This window comes from Oncorhynchus tshawytscha, linkage group LG11 (assembly GCF_018296145.1).
Source record: "Oncorhynchus tshawytscha isolate Ot180627B linkage group LG11, Otsh_v2.0, whole genome shotgun sequence".
NCBI classification, from domain to species: Eukaryota; Metazoa; Chordata; class Actinopteri; order Salmoniformes; family Salmonidae; genus Oncorhynchus; species Oncorhynchus tshawytscha.
In genome coordinates, this window is record NC_056439.1 from 33,151,547 (window position 1) to 33,173,257 (window position 21,711).

At 41.1% G+C, this 21,711-nt stretch overlaps 1 protein-coding gene across 1 annotated transcript; it reads right to left on the reverse strand.

Moving 5' to 3' along the window:
• Positions 1-3,658: 3,658 nt before the first annotated feature.
• On the reverse strand, positions 3,659-8,618 carry LOC112233118 (leucine-rich repeat-containing protein 74A). The gene is made up of 13 exons (XM_024400533.1): positions 7,493-8,618; positions 7,186-7,361; positions 6,883-6,990; positions 6,559-6,652; positions 6,404-6,453; positions 6,224-6,305; positions 5,998-6,083; positions 5,685-5,879; positions 5,504-5,599; positions 5,280-5,423; positions 4,945-5,049; positions 4,700-4,785; positions 3,659-4,371 (listed from the first exon to the last, which is right to left on the reverse strand). The coding sequence occupies exons 1-13, from the start codon at positions 7,599-7,601 to the stop codon at positions 3,756-3,758; spliced, it is 1,947 nt and encodes a 648-aa protein (XP_024256301.1). The 5' UTR covers positions 7,602-8,618; the 3' UTR covers positions 3,659-3,755.
• Between the last annotated feature and the right edge of the window lie 13,093 nt (positions 8,619-21,711).

Below are 21,711 nucleotides of genomic sequence, written 5' to 3' on the forward strand. Positions count from 1 at the left end.
CCGGTGAGTCTCCTTGTCTGTTCGCTCTGTATTTTTAAAGACCCTCCTATCAGCTCATCAGAAACATCTTGCTTCTTCCCAAAGTTACTGCTGTTGCGTAATAGACTCCCTTCAATTCTTGACACAATATATGCAGACATCCTTGTTTGATAAAATACTCAAATACAATTCTCTGAAACCTATCTCTTATCCTTTTATTGATCACAATGATGATGTGGACATAGAGTTCATGAGAAACAGGCCATATGGACATATGATGACGTCATGTTATAGATGGTACCTGATATTATCAACCGCGTAACCTTAGTATCAATCATCAGCAATGTGGCAGGATATCATATGTTGACATAAGCATATGATAGTATAATAAAGAATTCCTCCTTATTCCACTTATATAGCCTAGCAAGTTCCAGCACACAAATATTACTTTATTTCTCCTCATGGGACTTTAGATGGTATGTTGGTAAGAAGTATAGTACTGGTTTAAGTGTTTGATTCTGCCCTAGTTTTTCCATGAACCACATTTTAGTAGTTAATTCACTCAAGCAGAGTTCCATAGTCCAATCAATACTGTTATGCATGTTTGAATAATAATACATTGCTGATATAATAAATGGCTTTTGTAAATGATTCTTTAATTTACAGGAAATGATGGCCAAAGTGGATTGGGTCTATCGTAGTATTTTTTAGACAAGGGAACAAAGAACATTTGTTTTTTCAAGACTTTGTGTTACGGTTTTCTTCCGGTGAAGGAGAAGCGGACCAAAATGCAGCATGGTTACTTGTATACATCTTTAATAAAGATTAAAAACACGAACAATACAAAACAACAAACGTAACGTGAAAACCTAAACAGCCTATCTGGTGCAAACAAACACAGAGACAGGAACAATCACCCACGAAACAATCAAAGAATATGGCTGCCTAAATATGGTTCCCAATCAGAGACAACGATAAACACCTGCCTCTGATTGAGAACCGCTCCAGACAGCCACAGACTATACTAGATAACCCCACTAAGCCACAATCCCAATACCTACAAAAACCCCAAGACAAAACACACCACATAAATAACCCATGTCACACCCTGGCCTAACCAAAATAATAAAGAAAACACAAAATGCTAAGACCAGGGCGTGACACTTTGCTGTAGTCTACACATGTAAACTTTCAAATTAAATTGAACACGTTTTATTTTCTATGTGGTTAGATATCGATAATGAGCAGACTAAGCATACTCAGGAATGAAGGGGGTTATAATTAATTCTTAACAATGTGCTGCATATTGAGAGAGATTATCCCCTAATACAGTATCACAATATCCCGCTATAATGTTGGTGCCACTGTTTGATACCTACAGTACATGAAGATGAACAAAGTCTACAGCCCAAAACTACGTTTCCTCTAACTTTAAGTTTGGAACTGAATTTGCTATCAGCATAAGGGACTGTTGTCAGCATGGAAAACAACATTTAAAGTATTTTATATAAGATAGAGTCATGCTTATTAGCCACAACTGACCTTCATTTGGCTGATACACATCATTATATAAGTACTAATACACCTCATTATATGAAGATCTGGTTGTGGTGCCTATCACACTCCTTCAGTTTGAGCTGTATCTTGATGTACTCACGACGGGTCACCAGCAGCAGGTTCTCATCGTACCACTCCAGCTGGGTCAGGACCACCAGCATGGAGGAGATCTGACAGAGAACACAGATGAGCAACCACAAGACCAAAAGTTTTAAATCGTACAAAAGAGAAATATCTCAAGTGAAAAGTCGACATGGTCATTGACCATAGCTGTATCATGACCATATGAGTTGTTAGGAACAGTCTTGGGTAGAGTCCTGGTACTAAATGGTATCTAAATGGTATCTTAAACAAAAGAGTTCATAGTATTGAGCTAAGGCACATCAATTAAACAACTAACCCAACAACTAAAGATAATCATACCATCGAATTTAGCTGGGTAAGAATAAGGTTTGCATGAAACGTGGCCATGCATACTGAAATAATATTTATTTTGTGTAATACATGGACTCTATGTAATTATTATTATTAATACCTATTTTGAATATTTCCAGTAAAAATAATATACAGTGGGGCAAAAAAGTATTGTCAGCCACCAATTGTGCAAGTTCTCCCACTTAAAAAGATGATAGAGGCCTGCAATTCTCATCATAGGTACACTTCAACTATGACAGACAAAATGAGAAAAACAAATCCAGAAAATCACATTGTAGTATTTTTAATGAATTTATTTGCAAATTATGGTGGAAAATAAGTATTTGGTCAATAACAAAAGCTTATCTCAATACTTTGTTACATACCCTTTGTTGGCAATGACAGAGGTCAAATGTTTTCTGTAAGTCTTCACAAGGTTTTCACACACTGTTGCTGGTATTTTGGCCCATTCCTCCATGCAGATCTCCTCTAGAGCAGTGATGTTTTCGGGCTGTTGCTGGGCAACACGGACTTTCAACTCCTTCCAAAGATTTTCTATGGGGTTGAGATCTGGAGACTGGCTAAACCACTCCAGGACCTTGAAATGCTTCTTACGAAGCCACTCCTTCGTTGCCCGGGCGGTGTGTTTGGGATCATTGTCATGCTGAAAGACCCAGCCACGTTTCATCTTCAATGCCCTTGCTGATGGAAGGAGGTTTTCACTCAAAATCTCACGATACATGGCCCCATTCATTCTTTCCTTTACACGGATCAGTCGTCCTGGTCCCTTTGCAGAAAAACAGCCCCAAAGCATGATGTTTCCACCCCCATGCTTCACAGTAGGTATGGTGTTCTTTGGATGCAACTCAGCATTCTTTGTCCTCCAAACACGACGAGTTGAGTTTTAACCAAAAAGTTATATTTTGGTTTCATCTGACCATATGACATTCTCCCAATCTTCTTCTGGATCATCCAAATGCTCTCTAGCAAACTTCAGACGGGCCTGGACATGTACTGGCTTAAGCAGGGGGACACGTCTGGCACTGCAGGATTTGAGTCCCTGGCGGCGTAGTGTGTTACTGATGGTAGGCTTTGTTACTTTGGTCCCAGCTCTCTGCAGGTCATTCACTAGGTCCCCCCTTGTGGTTCTGGGATTTTTGCTCACCGTTCTTGTGATCATTTTGACCCCATGGGGTGAGATCTTGCATGGAGCCCCAGATCGAGGGAGATTATCAGTGGTCTTGTATGTCTTCCATTTCCTAATAATTGCTCCCACAGTTGATTTCTTCAAACCAAGCTGCTTACCTATTGCAGATTCAGTCTTCCCAGCCTGGTACAGGTCTACAATTTTGTTTCTGGTGTCCTTTGACAGCTCTTTGGTCTTGGCCATAGTGGAGTTTGGAGTGTGACTGTTTGAGGTTGTGGACAGGTGTCTTTTATACTGATAACAAGTTCAAACAGGTGCCATTAATACAGGTAACGAGTGGAGGACAGAGGAGCCTCTTAAAGAAGAAGTTACAGGTCTGTGAGAGCCAGAAATCTTGCTTGTTTGTAGGTGACCAAATACTTATTTTCCACCATAATTTGCAAATAAATTCATTAAAAATCCTACAATGTGATTTTCTGGATATTTTTTCTCATTTTATCTGTCATAGTTGAAGTGTACCTATGATGTAAAGTACAGGCCTCATCTTTTTAAGTGGGAGAACTTGCACAATTGGTGGCTGACTAAATACTTTTTTGCCCCACTGTATGACGATGGGTCAGTGGAGCGGTTACTGCATAGTAAGACACAGCAGCAGCAGTCACTTTGATGATTGTGTTTGATTCTGTTCATGTGGAGTTTTATCCACGCGTTTCTTTTTTTTCTTCACTTTGGTGGTTTTGGTTTTAGTGTCTGGCTGCTTGGAGTTCAGTGCTGGACTGGACCTGGTCAGGTGGTTGGCAGTGGGGCTCAGCTTGGTGTGGTCAACATCAGGGTTGGAGTCAGAGAGCATCCCCTGGGCCGAGGAGGGTTTGGATTGGGGGTATCGTTGGGAGTCATCCATCAGGTTGGGCTGGGAGTAGGAGCGCATGGTGGGGGAACTGGTGGGCCGTTGGTGGGTGCTGCCCCCTAGCATGGGGAGGTGGATGTGCTCACTGCTCAGGTTTGTGACAGAGTAGCGGCTGCTGTTGGACATGACAATGTGGTGCCAGGAGCTGAGTGGGGTGGCAGAGAAGTGCTGGGGGCCACTGGAGTCCTCCTTGGTGCCCCCTGGGGACATAACCATGGAGCTGCGGGGGGTGTTGGCCTCCACGGCGCTCTGGAAGGTCTTCAGGATGCGCTCGCTCTTCTGCTTCTCTTTCTTCTGACGGGACTCCACCTTACGCAGCTGCCGCCGGTGGTCCCTCATCATCTGCTTCCTGGTGTCGGCCAGGCCCCTGAGGAGAAACCAAAGAATGTATTTAATGTGATGATTCACTTAAACTCATTTAATTTCAAGTCAGATGTAAACTGGACTTTCTCAGCTTTTGAATGGGGAAAACATAGGCATGGCACTACAAGCAATTACACATAGATAAGACTGCCCTACTTCAAAACTCTGACCATACAGATCTGCTCATGTTTTGTTTGTAGGGTAAACAGGTGTAGACAGTTTATGACTAGTTTCTGTTCAGTTCTCAGGTTATTGCTGATGTTAGGTGTTTTCTTTACACACCCATAATAGTCTCCCCACTCTGGCAGTTTGTTCTTATGATAAAAGCCCACCTGTAGTCTACCATCCCTGTCCTTTCACGATCCAGTCTCTGAATCAACTCCTCAATCTGGTATCGATCCAAGGGGATGTTTGATTGCTGTAATGGTTACATAAGACATAAGAGTAAACAAATAAAGACTATGAGCTAGCTGGCCACTAACTTCAATATAAAGTACATCTTGGAGCATTGGAAATGCATTAGCTCAACAGACCTAGCAAATGTCAGGGACTATGGAATGAGCAATTAGTTTGTGACCTGCACAGCCTTCCTGAAGTCTGCCACAGGCACTCGCATTGTCCCATCTTTATCGATTTTCCGAAAGAAGTCCCAAAGACGCAGCTTCCGTTCATCCAGATAATCCTTCAAAGAAATGAATAGAGCAGTTGCGACGGGTTTTTTTCTCTCAAAAGTCCTCCCTATTTCAAATCTTGCACTGTCTTTAAAAACAGACAAAATAAGTCCTAGTTTGTAGAATTAGCCGTAAACAAACAAAAAATACAATGCACTGGTATGCAATGATATCACATGTGATTACCACTTTTCTACATGACTAAAATTGTTTTATGAGTAACAGTAGCCTACCACAGTACCTGGATTACTTTCATTGGGTCAAGGCGTTTGGGTGGTTTCTTAGCAATAAAGCCCCCGACCCCTGCATACTGCACCTCTAGAGAGGGATGCTCCTGGCATGTCAGATCCAGCAGCTGCACAAAGTTCTCATTCACCAACACATTCTAGACACAAACAAAATATTAAGTTCAAATGCAGGGACCAAAACACTTCTGTACATCAAGAAGAGAACAACAACGCTCACGGATATGTTGATCTCCTCCAGAGCAGTTTTGGGGGTGTTCTTGACCACAGTAACAAGAGCCAGCGCCCCCTCCACTGTCAGAGAGTTATAAGCCAGCTGCGGGGACACAAAACATAGAAAGTCACCCTAGTTTCATACCACACAGTTCAATGGGTGTGTACCCTATCCATCAAGCACCTACCATCAGTGCTCTGAGAGTGTCGTTGGCCTCCAGCCCCTTGCACAGCATGCCCACCCCCTCGTTGGTGATGCGGTTGTTGTTGAGGTCCAGGTACACCAGAGTGTTGTTGAATTTCAGTGCCTCTCCTAAAGCCAAGGCCCCCTCATTCCCAAAGCCATTCCAGGACAGGTCCAGGTGTTTCAGGGTCACATTCACCTATGTGAATTGTAGGTATTTTGATCACATACTGTTTTACTCTTCTTTTTTAACATTTTTTTTTTTTACAAACTTACACCTTAAATGTGCGAATTGGGTTGAGTATGTTTATCCAAACCTTGAGGCCAGCACAGAAAGCCACAGCTCCTTTCATTCTCAGATGGTTCCAGCTCAAGTCTAGTACCTCCAGAGCTTCATTGTTTGCTGTAGGATCACGTCAGTGACAGCAGATGCAAAACACTCACATTGTGCATGATTCTAACCCTAATGACTCCATTTGCCTGTATACTCCATGAGACTGCTCAGCCATAATGATGTGAGATACAAAGTGAAAAGGTCTCTACCTAACATCTGGCCCAGATGCTCCCCACCACTCCCACAGAACTGATTGTGGCTCAAGTCCAGCTCCTTCACTCTGTAGTTGCTCTAAAGGCAGAGATATTGCAAGTAGCTAGCTATAGATTCCAATGACCGTAATATCATCAATATGCCTGCATGTTTGAATGTCATTTCTTTTCACTTACTGCCAGGGCATCTGCAAAACTTTTAGCATCGTCCTCTATGAATCCATTCCCTGTGAAGAAATTGTTTATCTAAAAAGATTCAGAAATAGAGTAGAGAAATATAGTATCTAACAGACCATTCTTTTTGTTTCCATTTTCAAATCTATGTGTACTACCTGAAAGTTTGATGGATTTGATGGAAATGTTATCAAGCAACATTTTTGTAATGCACTCAGCCCCTTCAGACTGTAGGTGATTGTTGGACAAATCCTACAAGACAAACAGTGGGCATGTTAACACAGAGCTATAATTCCATCATGAAAGCATGACCCGCAAGACTCTTATGCCCTCTTGTGGCAGATGCAAATCAAATCAAGGATTGTGGGACATATCATGTCATACATATCCCACATCTGAATAAACATGTTATAGAGATACCAGATACAATTACTTTACCTTCTTACAAAGAGCTGCCTAAAGACCATCTCATACAAACTTACCAGATGCTGAATGGTGAAATTTGCCTTTAACATCTCTAGAAGGTATCTGGCTCCCTCAGCCAGCAGATAGTTGTCTGCCAACTCCAGGTTGGTGATGTGCATGTCAGTCTGAGAAGAAACATTGGAACATAAAGAGCATTCCTTGAACATATAGAGTGTTCCTTAAACATAAAGAGCGTTCCTTGAACATAAAGAGCGTTCCTTGAACATATAGAGCATTCCTTGAACATATAGAGCATTCCTTGAACATATAGAGCATTCCTTGAAGTGAATATTATGTTAATAGACTTCCACCAGACTTACCACCAGGGCAATGGCTAATGCCTTGCCCCCTGGAGGTCCCAGGCCATGGTGGTTGAGGTTCATGGTGGAGGTGCCTAGGTTCCGGAGGAAGTAGGAGACAGGAACCACCCCGACCAGCTTGCAGGCCTGCAGGTATATCTCAGCAGTCGATGTGTCTTTACTGGGTTTTTTCACCTCTAACAATGACAACCATCAGTTTGAGACATGCATCAAACAAATCAACTTACAATACAAACAATGATGCATTGTAATAACAACAGTGAGCTGATGTGTTATCCATAAAATGTCAATATAATAGCCTACTCACCATCAACCTCCAGGTCTGTATCCCACTTATCCTCCAGGTCTAGGTCTTCTGCAGAGGATGGACTGTCATTATCTGCTAGGCAGAGGGACTCGAGCGATAGGACAGACATCTTCTCTGTCCTAACAGTCACATACTCCCGGTCTAAAACATGTTTGTTGAATTTCTATTTTACTTCCCGTTATGACTTTGGCTCTTCCCACATTATGCACTGGTATCTGTGAGGGCTGAGCAACTGTTGTGAAATCAAATACCCACCTGAGTTGTCCCAAACTGTAATTCAATCCTAAGGAGACCATGGTGTGTCATAAAGAATTCACCACTCACAGGGAAAGGCTAAGAGAAGGCCTATTGAGTGTTTACCTACAACGCACAAACAAAATGCTGCATTCCTAGTTCCAGACCATGACAATCTTCTACAAATATTCCTACATGAGCAGCTTTCTTGTTGTTGAATTAGTTTTATTTGTTGTCACTGTCATCTTTAAATCTACAGTAAAATGATAATCGGGCACTGAGGTGGTTGCAGCAGTCACGGTTAGTTCTACCTGGAATCCTTGGGATGTTTTTATCCTAAACCATACCCTTACCTAACCATTTCAAAAATGTCAATTTGGGACGTCGCAAGGATTCCATGTAGCAAGGACATTGCATTGAGGTATGATTATTGAACGAATTTAGACAATCATAGCTAGCAGACTAGATAATTTAGTGACGTTGTCGCTATATGTATCGACTTTTTATTGGTAAATGATTCTAGCTACAAAATCATCTACTTTTCAGACTGTCTTTGGCGTTTATATGATTTTGATATAATTTAGCGACTTTTCCCACTCTATTCTGCCGCAAACAGAAGTTACAGCAACAGCCCACACACAGGCACAAAAGGGGAGGAATGTTCGGCGGAAGAGGTGGCAAAAAGCTAGGAAAGGGGACTGCATGTGTGCCGCAACAAGGCAAAATTATGCTGTGACGTCGTCGCGGCAACGGCATAAACGTAATATACCGACAAATCAAGGAGCCAATAGCGGAACTCTGAAATATAGTTGACAACATTGGAGCAGTCATTAGAGGAGAACATGTTCAGGAGCCTGACATTTTACGAACTTTACTCGCTAACACTGCGTAGAAACGGTGTTTTAGGTAAACCACATGCATTTCAGTGTCATTTTGAATTTGTAGAGCACCATTTGAGACATTGTCATAATAGGCTAGTGCCTGTACATTTTCGCGGACTCTGCTGGTGAGCCAGTGGTGTAAAGTACTTAAGTAAAAAATTCCCATAACAACTAGTTTTGTTCTTTACTGTTTATATTTTTTTACAACTATTACTCCAACACATTCCTAAAGAAAATAATGTACTTTTTACTCCATACATTTTCCCTGACACCCAAAAGTACCCGTTACATTTCTAATGCTTAGCAGGACAGGAAAATGGTCCAATTCACTCACGTATCAAGAGAACCACCCTGGACATACTGCCACTGATTTGGTGGACTCACTAAACACAAATGCTTTGTTTGTAAATGATGTCTGCGTCTCTTGTTGGGAATTGAGCTGTATGTTTTTCCCATGTGTAGATCATGTGTTCAGGATCATGTGTTCCACTTTACAGAGGAATTCCATCTCCACCCAGCCCCCCACGTTCTGAGTATTGAAGTGTGCCCCTGGCTATCCTTAATTAAATAAATCAAAATTAAAACAAGAAACTTGTGCCATCTGGTTTGCCTAATAAGGAATTTGAAAGGATTTATACTTTTATTTTGGATACTTCAGTATATTTTAGTAATTACATTTACTATTGATACTTAAGTATATTTAAAACCAAATACTTTTACTTTTTCCTCAAGCAATATTTTACTGGGTGCCTTTCACTTGAGTCATTTTCTATTAAGATATCTTTACATTTGCTCTAGTATGACGATTGGGTACTTTTCCCACCACTGCTTCTATGGAAAATGGCTTGTTGTTGTCATCAATTGTAAGTTACTTGTGTTTTGTTTCCTCTGTGTGGCAGATATCAGGTCAAGAGGATGTGTCCTACAATATCCATGATAGGAGGGTGTTTGCCCCCCTTTGGCCATGCATCGTGGGCATCGATGACAACTGCCAATACACAACAACCCAGAGTCCAGAACCAGGTATGTTTGTGTCAGTCTGTTTGGACCATGTCAGGGTGGCTTGTCGGTTATGAATACTACAGATGGCATATACAGATGTGGCAGGCAAGTATATAGAGGGATTTCATTTGAACAACTTTACCGATATGATTGTCTGTTTCATATCAGTCAAAATGATAAAATTCCCTAAAGTGAAGCCTTATAACAAAGGGGGCATAAGCTTGATCTATACATTATTCAACTCGCACAATCTGGATTTCCTAGACTCTCTTAAGAACCAATGGGAAGAGGATTTAGGTGAACAACTTTCAGACTAAACTTGGCAGAGTATGCTTTCAGAGAATACATTCTTCATCTATATGTGTAAGACATGCTGTAATTCAATTTAAAATAGTTAACATCTCAAGCTAGAGAAAATATGCCATTCCTTTAGGGGATCTGCAATTACATTTTATTATATCTAGGAACCTTTCCTATCCATTTCCTATCCATAAACCAAACCAAATTAGAAATTATATCATTATTTTTACTCTTTCACTTTTTGATTTATAATAGCTTTGTATTTAAAAAAAAAACTATTTGCTTATATTACTCATTGTATATCATACCTGCTTTAAATCTGGTTTTGGGGTGGGTTTGATTTGGTAGGTGATCCATGTGTGTTCTGCCCTCTACCTGTTCGGTCTGTTGTCTGTATAATCATTTAAAAAAACTTTCTGAAAAATAATATACAGTGGGGCAAAAAGTATTTAGTCAGCCACCAATTGTGCAAGTTCTCCCACTTAAAAAGATGAGAGAGGCCTGTAATTTTCATCATAGGTACACTTCAACTATGACAGACAAAATGAGAACATTTGTAGTATTTTTAATGAATTTATTTGCAAATTATGGTGGAAAATAAGTATTTGGTCAATAACAAAAGTTTCTCAATACTTTGTTATATACCCTTCGTTGGCAATGACAGAGGTCAAACGTTTTCTGTAAGTCTTCACAAGGTTTTCACACACTGTTGCTGGTATTTTGGCCCATTCCTCCATGCAGATCTCCTCTAGAGCAGTGATGTTTTGGGGCTGTTGCTGGGCAACACGGACTTTCAACTCCCTCCAAAGATTTTCTATAGGGTTGAGATCTGGAGACTGGCTAGGCCACTCCAGGACCTTGAAATGCTTCTTACGAAGCCACTCCTTCGTTGCCCGGGCGGTGTGTTTGGGATCATTGTCATGCTGAAAGACCCAGCCACGTTTCATCTTCAATGCCCTTGCTGATGGAAGGAGGTTTTCACTCAAAATCTCACGATACATGGCCCCATTCATTCTTTCCTTTACACGGATCAGTCGTCCTGGTCCCTTTGCAGAAAAACAGCCCCAAAGCATGATGTTTCCACCCCCATGCTTCACAGTAGGTATGGTGTTCTTTGGATACAACTCAGCATTCTTTGTCCTCCAAACACGACGAGTTGAGTTTTAACCAAAAGTTCTATTTTGGTTTAATCTGACCATATGACATTCTCCCAATCTTCTTCTGGATCATCCAAATGCTTTCTAGCAAACTTCAGACGGGCCTGGACATGTACTGGCTTAAGCAGGGGGACACGTCTGGCACTGCAGGATTTGAGTCCCTGGCGGCGTAGTGTGTTACTGATGGTAATCTTTGTTACTTTGGTCCCAGCTCTCTGCAGGTCATTCACTAGGTCCCCCAGTGTGGTTCTGGGATTTCTGCTTACCATTCTTGTGATAATTTTGACCCCACGGGGTGAGATCTTGCGTGGAGCCCCAGATCGAGGGAGATTATCAGTGGTCTTGTATGTCTTCCATTTCCTAATAATTGCTCCCACAGTTGATTTCTTCAAACCAAGCTGCTTACCTATTGCAGATTCAGTCTTCCCAGCCTGGTGCAGGTCTACAATTTTGTTTCTGGTGTCCTTTGACAGCTCTTTGGTCTTGGCCATAGTGGAGTTTGGAGTGTGACTGTTTGAGGTTGTGGACAGGTGTCTTTTATACTGATAACAAGTTCAAACAGGTGCCATTAATAGAGGTAACGCGTGGAGGACAGAGGAGCCTCTTAAAGAAGAAGTTACATGTCTGTGAGAGACAGAAATCTTGCTTGTTTGTAGGTGACCAAATACTTATTTTTCACCATAATTTGCAAATAAATTCATTTAAAAAATCCTACAATGTGATTTTCTGGAGAAAAAAAATTCTCATTTTGTCTGTCATAGTTGAAGTGTACCTATGATGAAAATTACAGGCCTCTCATCTTTTTAAGTGGGGGAACTTGCACAATTAGTGGCTGACTAAATACTTTTTTTGCCCCACTGTGTGTGTGTATATATATATATATATATATATATCACACACACAAGGTTGAAGTCGGAAGTTTACATACACTTAGGTTGGAGTCATTAAAACTCATTTTTCAACCACTCCACACATTTCTTGTTAACAAACTATAGTTAGGACATCTACTTTGTGCATGACAAGTCATTTTTCCAACAATTGTTTACAAACAGATTATTTCACTGTATCACAATTCCAGTGGGTCAGAAATTGACATACAATAAGTTGATTAAACAGCATGGAAAATTCCAGAAAATTATGTCATGGCTTTAGAAGTTTCTGATAGGCTAATTGACATAATTTGAGTCAATTGGAGGTGGACCTGTGGATGTATTTCAAGGCCTACCTTCAAACTCAGTGCCCCTTTGCTTGACATCATGGGAAAATCAAAAGAAATCAGCCAAGACCTCAGAATTTTTTTTTGTAGATCTCCACAAGTCTGGTTCATCCTTGGGAGAAATTTCCAAATGCCTGAAGGGATCAGGTTCATCTGTACAAACAATAGTATGCAAGTATAAACCACGCAGCCGTCATACGCAGTATAAACCATGGGACCACGCAGCCGTCATACTCGTTCTGTCTCCTAGAGATGAACGGACTTTGGTGCGAAAAGTGCACATCAATCCCAGAACAACAGCAAAGGACCTTGTGAAGATGCTGGAGGGAACATGTACAAAAGTATCGATATCCACAGTAAAACAAGTCCTATATCGATATAACCTGAAAGGCCGCTCAGCAAGGAAGAAGCGACTGCTCCAAAACCGCCATAAAAAAGCTAGATTACGGTTTGCAACTGCACATGGGGACAAAGACCATACTTTTTGGAGAAATGTCCTCTGGTCTGATGAAATGAAAATAGAACTGTTTGGCCATAATAACCATCATTATGTTTGGAGGAAAAAGAGGGAGGCTTGCAAGCCGAAGAACACCATCCCAACCGTGAAGCACGGGGGTGGCAGCATCATGTTGTGGGTGTGCTTTGCTGCAGGAGGGACTGGTGCATGTCACAAAATAGATGGCATCATGGGGGGGGGGGAAATGATGTGGATATATTGAAGCAACATCAAGACATCAGTCAGGAGGAAGTTAAAGCTTGGTCGCAAATGGGTCTTCCAAATGGACTATGACCCCAAGCATACTTCCAAAGTTGTGGCAAAATGGCTGAATGACAACAAAGTCAAGGTATTGGATTGGCCATCAAAGCCCTGACCTCAATCCTATAGAAATTCTGTGGGCAGAACTGAAAAAGCTTGTGCGAGTAGTTACACCAGCTCTGTCAGGAGGAATGGGCCAAAATTCACCCAATTTATTGTGCGAAGCTTGTGGAAGGCTACCCGAAACATTTGACCCAAGTTTAAATTGTTTAAGGCAATGCTACCAAATACAAATTGAGTGTATATAACCTTCTGACCCACTGGGAATGTGATGAAAGAAATAAAAGCTCAAATAAATCATTTTCTCAACTATTATTCTGACATTTCACATTCTTAAGTGGACAGGACAGGGAATTTTTACTAGGATTAAATGTCAGGAATTGTGAAAAACTGGAGTTTTTAAATGTATTTGGCGAAGGTGTATGTAAACTTCCGACTTCAACTTTTATTTATATACACACACACACACACACACACATTTCCCAGTTTATGCTTGAAAACCAACTTTATAAGAGGTTTAAAAATAGGATATATTTGACTCAAAGTTCCATGACATACAGTAGGGCATTGTTCGCAAAATAAATGGATGCAGTTCAATGCATGATTAATATAATTCCCCAATATATTTCTTGGTAGTCCAAAAAACATTGCTATCAGGTTTTAAATCACAGCTGGCCTGGTACGTTGTTTGCTGCCTCCACTTATTAAGGATGCACAATTTCAGTTTCAATGTCTCAATATTTTGAACAAAAATTAGCGACTAAGGTAACTAAGGCTGGGAATGTCAAACCACCGCGATGCGCTGCACTACAAGTCACAAGCGAGCATAAATGAGTCAACAGTTGAGTCATCTACTTTATGAAATTACAGCCTGATGCGCGCACGTCGGTGAATTCAATTTCAGTTGCTCTGCTTTCTTGTGTCCCGTTTACAGCGCACAGCGACAGAGGTAAAGTATGTTTCAGGGTTGGATATTCGACGTATATTCGCCTGTTGTTTTCCTCACGTCCACCAACAGCAGTTAGGGACCGTCAACATAGTGACAAATTACATTTGTCAAATTTCAATAGCTCTTTAACCATTACTCCTAACACTTTCAAAACGGGTTGTAGCTAACCCGATGGCACAGACACACATTGCACACCCTTTAGTTTGTGCATTTTTATCTCTAATTTTTCAAAATGTAGAATTTCAATAGCTCCTTGGTCATGTGACCTAGTGACTTCAAACAAGGTTCAGAATTTCCACTCCGTAGACCTACACATTGCACACCCTTTAGTTTGTCAATTTTCATCTCACGTGGTTTTACATTAATTTTTCAACATTTAGAATTTCAATAGCTCCTTGGTCATGTGACCTAATGTCCGCTGACTACCCTTCTATATTGCACACTCTTGTTTGTGTACTGTAAAATCATGCGGTGTAACGTACATTTTTCATAATTTCAAAGGCGAGGCACCAGGCGAGGCAGTCATTTGAGAAACCAAGGCTGTTGAGTCTGCTGATAAGAATGCAGTGATTGACAGAGTCAAAAGCCTTGGCCAGGTCGATTGATACGGCTGCACAGTATTGTCTTTTGCCGATGGAGATTATGATATCGTTTAGAACCTTGAGCGGGGCTGAGGTGCACCCATGACCAGCTCGGAAACCAGATTGAATAGTGGAGAAGGTACGGTGGGATTCTAAATGGTCAGTGATCTGTTTGTTAACTTGGCTTTCGAAGACCTTAGAAAGGCATGGTAGTATAGATGTAGGTCTGTAACAGTTTGGGTCTAGTGTCTCCCCCTTTGAAGAGGGGGATGACCGCGGCAGTTTTCCGATCTTTGGGGATCTCAAACAATACGAAAGAGAAGTTGAACAGGCTAGTAATCGGGGTTGCAACAATTGCGGCGGGTAATTTTAGAAAGAGAGGGTCCAGATTTTCTAGCCCAGCTGATTTGTAGGGGTGCAGATTTTGCAGCTCTTTCAGAACATCAGCTATCTGGATTTGGGTGAAGGAGAAATAGGGGACGCTTGGGCAAGTTGCTGTGGGGTGTGCAGAGCTGTTGACAGGGGTAGGGGTAGCCAGGTGGAAAGCAAGGCCAGCCATAGGAAATTGCTTATTGAAATTCTCGATAATCGTAGATTTATCGGTGGTGACAGTGTTTCCTAGCCTCAGTGCAGTGGGCAGCTGGGAGGAAGTGCTCTTATTCTCCATGGACTTTACAGTGTCCCAGAACTTTTTGGAGTTTATGCTACAGGATGCAAATTTCTGTTTTAAAAATATAGCCTTAGCTTTCCTAACTTACCTGAAAAGTTGCATATCGCGGGGGCTATTCGATGCTAATGCAGTATGCTACAGGATGTTTTTGTGTTGGTCAAGGGCAGTCAGGTCTGGAGTGAACCAAGGGCTATATCTGTTCCTGGTTCTACATTTTTTGAATGGGGCATGCTTATTTAAGATGGTGAGGAAAGCACTTTTAAAGAATAACCAGGCATCCTCTACTGACGGAATGAGGTCAATATCTTTCCAGGATACCCGGGCCAGGTCGATTAGAAAGGCCTGCTCACTGAAGTGTTTTAGGGAGCGTTTGACTGTGATGAGGGGTGGTCGTTGACCGCGGACCCATTACGGACGCAGGCAATGAGGGAGTGATCGCTGAGATCCTGATTGAAGACAGCAGAGGTGTATTTAGAGGACAGGTTGGTCAGGATGATATGAGGGTACCTGAGTTTACGGATTTGGGGTTGTAGCTGGTAGGTTCCATGATAATTTGGGAGATTGAGGGCACCTAGCTTACATTGTAGGATGGCCGGGGTGTTAAGCATATCCCAGTTTAGGTCACCTAACAGTACAAACTCTGAAGATAAATGGGGGGCAATTAATTCACATATGGTGTCCAGGGCGCAGCTGGGGGCTGAGGGGGGTCTGTAACAAGCGGCAACAGTGAGAGACTTATTTCTGGAAAGGTGGATTTTTAAAAGTAGAAGCTCAAACTGTTTGGGCACAAACCTGAATAGCATGACAGAACTCTGCAGGCTGTCTCTGCAGTAGATTGCGACCCCACCCCCTTTGGCAGTTCTGTCTTGGCAGAAATGTATACACATACATAGAGGCATTTTTCAGCTATGATTTTACCACTTAGAATCCAGAATGGATATGACAATGGGGCCAGCACAGGATTTATAACACACTCACAACAATCTACTTTTTGATCTTCTTGACTTCTTATCTGGTAAACTGCTACTATGTGTCAAGAAAAGAGCCCCAATTAGGGGTTGGTGTACTCCAGTAAAAAAAGGGCTGGTTTAAATTAAAAACTATTGCCCTGTGTCCCCGTTCATAGAGGAATGAGAGACTAGTCAGTGGTAGAATTGAGTTGGCACTTTATTGGCCCAAACACCCATAGACCCACAAGGTCGAGGTTACTCGGGGACAGTAATTAGTAATACATTTTGCATTGATGCATTGTGTCTAACTGTCCAAGAATAGGATCCAAAGTGTTAGGAAATATTTGTTCCCATAAATACAAAAGGTGGATGTCTCTCCTTTAGTCAGACTGCCAGACTGTGCACCACAGAGCCAATCAGGAGAGAATACATATAGGTCAACGGTGCCAATTGAAAGTCAAGGGTGTGTCTGTGTCTTTTGGATGACTCCCTCTTTACAGAGAACCCCTTGTGGTTCAAGACTGCTCTGCGCATGTCTGAAAGTGACAGAGCCAGCAGCCAAGAGAGTTTATCACAGTATGTCATAAAAAAGTATTACACTTATGAATGTATTTAAAATGCTAATATGTATTAGATCCAGTACAATGGAATAACTAAGACCTGAATTTGAATGCAGCGTGTTCAGATTCCACCTCCTCTTTCTGTCCAGCAGGGTCAACCAAAAACACTTGGCCTGATGGTTTATGCAGATACTGGGGAAGCAACATAGAAATGTATTGATCCCTTAAAGGATTTTACTATTAAATGACCCATATCACAACCCTCATACCTCTTCACAAAAATGTACCTAAATCAATTTTGGAAAAAGGGTTTTACTCACAAAAGACGTAGGAATTTATTTTCCCAGTTAGAAGTAGTAGGCCATGCATCAAATAACTATTTATCAGAAAAACGAACCCTCAAATGCAATATTGCATTTTGTAAGTTGTCTGCAGGTGGGTTGTTGTGAATACAGTCAGATATCAAGTCATTATCAGGTTATGTAAACTGCGTTCTAATACTCAACGTAGAAGGATTTGTCTTAATGTACAGTATATGAAAGTGATGCTATGAAAATGATTCTTTCACGTTATCAAGCTCACTGTGACTGACAAATCACTGCCTATTACTTTGATTAAAAAGATCATATGAAACATTGTTTTTCATGAGGCCTACCTGTGCGCCTTCCTTTAAGCACCTCTGTTCGAACGCCTATCCTGTCCTTAATCCATACCACATACAGCCATTTGCGGATCTTTTCAGTGTCCATGTGAAAGATAGTTATTGCGAGGATGGAACATTTGTTGACAAAAAAATAAATAAATTGTTAACACCCATGTAAAATGAAGCTTACAGATTTAAGTCTAATAGCATGAGATGAAAGTAGACAAACATCAGAGTGTGCGATATTAAGGTATAGTCAGTGGACATTCTGAACCTTGTTTGAGGTCAGTAGGTCACATGACCAAGGAGCTATTGAAATTCTACATTTTGAAGAATTCATGTAAAACCATGTGAGATGAAAATTGACAAACTAAAGGGTGTGCAATGTGCAGGGCCACTGAGTGGACATTCTGAACCTTGTTTGAAGTCACTAGGTCACATGACCAAGGAGCTATTGAAATTCTACATTTTGGAAAAATTCATGTAAAACCATATGAGATGAAAATGGACAAACTAAAGGGCGTGCAATATAGAAGGGTAGTCAGTGGACATTCTGAATGTAAAATGTAAAAAAAAGTTTGTACTTTGTTTACGCTCCCTAACTAATTCAATTTAGGAATACAAAATGTTGCTCACATTTCCACGTTTATTAGCTTTGGAAAGCGAATTAATGTCCAAATCGTGAAAATAAAACCTGTGCAATGTTGTGCACATTTTTTTTTCAACATCATGACACTTATTTGGAGTCTGTGGCTCAAGTGGTTTGAAAGCGCGAATATCCTATTTGTCTTTACCTCGGTTGTCATTGGGTGAGTGACTGACTTCACCTCATATTGTTTTGTCGGTAGCTACAGTGAGAGATGCAGGTGTCCTTTTGGTTAGCGAACAAGAAATGTGAATCGCTTTGCTAGCTAATTATGCTGAACGACTGTTATCCACAGTTATGTATTTGGTATCGATCAAATGGGCAGGCAGGAAGGCAAGTTCACATTCAGTTGTCAAGACGTGGGTTTGGACAAACATGCATTGTCAGGTAAACTGCAGAAGGAATACCTTACTATGCATCCTTCCCAAACATTCTATGAATTTATGAACACTTAGATATGGCCATTTTCAAGTTCTCAGATAAAAAAAAGGTGTCATATTATTCTTGGGGATATACAGTATATGAACAGATTTTAATAGGATTTGATGTTGCTAAAATGCTGTCAGTTCCACTTTAATAATGACTTCTGTATGTTACTCTTTCACTTATTTACAATAGATCCTGAGGACAAACATCCTTCTGCATCAAGGTCAACTTTTGTTTCTTTTCAAAGGGCCACATTTTTGCCCCTTGCTATGTCTATATTTGTCCCTCTCTCACAGTGCTGAATACATGCTAAATGTAATAACATTGTCCAGGTCCTTTCTCATGTTCAGACAGACTATATCCCACTACCTAAACTTGCGGTCAGCCTACAGCTAATTCATCCCTGCAACAGACTGAGCTGACCACCATGCACTCTGAGGATGGATCTACGGTCGACGACATCTTCTACTCCAAGGCTGGGCAATTCTGGTGCTGATCAGAAAGGGGCATATATCCAAAATAATTACATAAATAACCTTTGATATTGACCTTGAGTCTAGTTAGTATATAGAGAAAGAAGAATTGAGCTATGGCTTAACAAAAAAATTGTTTCAGGTGGAGGTCAACGGCAGAGCGGAGGTTTGAAGCTGCTTGGTCGTCTCTCCCCCCAATTAGAGGAGGATCTCTGGTCAATGAAAGGTTTACCCAATTAATTGTTCCCTTCGGACCATCTCAGTCTCCTGGCCAGGTTCCAGCTGGACTGAAACCCTGTGTAATTTGGGCTGTTTGTGATCAATTAATAATCAGGAGGACCGAGGTCAAGTATTTAAAAATGTTTGTTCAAACTGTACATGATTTTCCCATGGTGTGATTCCATGTTTTATAAGTTCATAATTGTACTTAATTGGTTCCTTGGGCTCACATGGTTGTTTCCTACCTGAAGAGAAACTACTCATCCCAAGGTCCAGAGGGGATGGGATGTCCTCTGAAGAATTGTTTTTGTTTACATGAAGAGAGAGCAAAACAAACCAAAAAGGTTGAATTTAGTTCAAAGTTGGAATTTATTTGACAAATTCTCTTACTGTTGAGATTTGAATGCATGAAGCTTTTAGATTTTAAAAGTTAATATTTTGTGAACAAACTGAGTAAACAATCTGCTACACTAGTAAATTAGAACATTTAAATCTTTACAAACTGTGTTTGATGCGTTTTGTCCCTCTGGCTTTGGGCCAGTCGTAGTATTATTTTTCAAATGATAGAAATATTGAATTCATATTTTCCATATACCAATATCAGTTTGGCAGTATTTTGGGAAGATCTACATCCTGTCTTGCCTGGCTGAGATGGTGTTAATCCGTGACAAGGACTGACGAGTTGTGCGTTCCGAGATGCTGTTCTGCACACCACTTATGTACTGCGCCATTATTTGCCTGTTTGTGGCCCACCTGTTAGCTTGCACAATTCTTGCCATTCTCCAATTTTTTTGTTGGTCGCACCATTCTCGGTAAACCCTAGACAATGTCGTGCATGAAAACCCCAGGAGGCTAGCCGTTTCTGAGATACTGGAACAGATGCGCCTGGCACCGACGAGCATACCACGCTCAAAGTCGCTGAGGTCACTTGTTTTGCCCATCCTAACGTTCAGTAGAACAGTAACTGAATGCCTCAATGCCTGTCTGCTTTTTTATAGCAGGCCACGTGACTCACTGTCTGTAGGCGCAAACCATTTTTGTGTACCTAATAAACTGGCCACAGTGTATATTTCCACACTATGAGGTTGGAATAATACTGTGAAAATGATAATGCCCTTTTAGTGTAAGAGCTGAAATGTCAGCCTGTTTAGATGGGATGGAGTTTCGGCCTGCCTGGTGACATCACCATGCTGTAAATTAGATAATACATAGACCATAAGAAAGAGTTCCAAACCTCACAGCGAATAACTGGCAGTCCTAGCAAAATTCTTGCTTGAGAAATTGCTCTTCGCTAAGAACCTATTTTTGTTTCTTTTTGACCATTGAAAACAATCACAGTAAGGTACTTCATTGTTACCTGCATTGGACCTTTAAGATTGTGACCTGTATGTTGGCAGTGTCCCACTAATATGGGAGATCTCTCGCTCCAGCGAGGCACTGTCTGTCAGGGAGAAAATGTGTGTGTGTGTGGCTGGCTGAGGCATGAATTAATTATTCATTCAGATTGCAGGGAGGGAACGTTCATGCGTGATAGGGCACAGTCAGGGGTTCTGTGTGTACAATGCAGTCTAGAGCAGTGGTTCTCAAACTGTGGGCCCCCCCCCCCCAAAAAAAATAAGTTAATAGTAGAATGCACAAGGTGCCATTTCAAAATTCGGTAGTGCATAATCAGTTCCTCGTCATGTTAGTCATTGCATACCTTGAGAGCTATTTAGAACTTGTTAGAAATAGCCCATGTCAGCAAAAAACATTTTATTTGGTTTTTTTTTGCCCATAGATGTTCAAATATCACATGAGTACACATTAGACATGGTAACATTTATAGAATTGCAAGAAAGTTAGCTCAAACGGCAACATTTTCTTTGCAGCCCATGACAAAATGTGAAGAATTTCAGGAAATAAGCTTTAAACCCGCAAAATTCTCTCCACCAACAAGAGGGATGTGAACAGTTTGTCTCATGAATAGTGATTGTACCCATAGAAATGAACGTAGCGCGTGTGCAGGTAGGGCACAGGATGTTCCCCAATGCTCGAAGGGGGGCCCCAATTGAAAAAGTTTGGAAACCCCTGGTCTAGAAGACCAGCTAACGGACTCCTGTCACCACTAAAACATCAAGTTATATCTCACTGGAATGACACAGTCAACGTCTGACACTTTAGCCTAACTACAATAAATCAGATGTTTTCTCTAGCAGGTTCTTCCAGGGAAGTAATTTCTGTGTCTCATTACAATCCATCACTGAAAGAGTTATAAACATAAGTTAATATGAGTAGAAGAAATACCTTAGTGCTTCAGTTCCTGGATCTACCTTGAAACCTGTTCAGGAGTTGGACTGTGCCGCTCGAACAGAGATTCCCTCTGTGGCACCAAACACACCCGCTGAGGAGAAATGGGTCAGTAGTTTTTTTAAAAGGAGGCTACTATTCCTTTTGTATTTTAATTTCATAAAAAGTTCTGGGCCGATAAGGTAGGGGAGGTACTACTGGGGTCTACT

Coding starts and splice junctions, on each gene's coding strand:
- LOC112233118 (XM_024400533.1), bottom strand. CDS start 7,601: ATGTCTGTCCTATCGCTCGAGTCCCTCTGCCTAGCAGATAATGACAGT. Junction 6,084..6,223: donor GCATCTGGGCCAGATGTTAG/GTAGAGACCTTT, acceptor GTGATCCTACAG/CAAACAATGAAGCTCTGGAG. Junction 5,050..5,279: donor ACCCAATGAAAGTAATCCAG/GTACTGTGGTAG, acceptor ATTTCTTTGAAG/GATTATCTGGATGAACGGAA.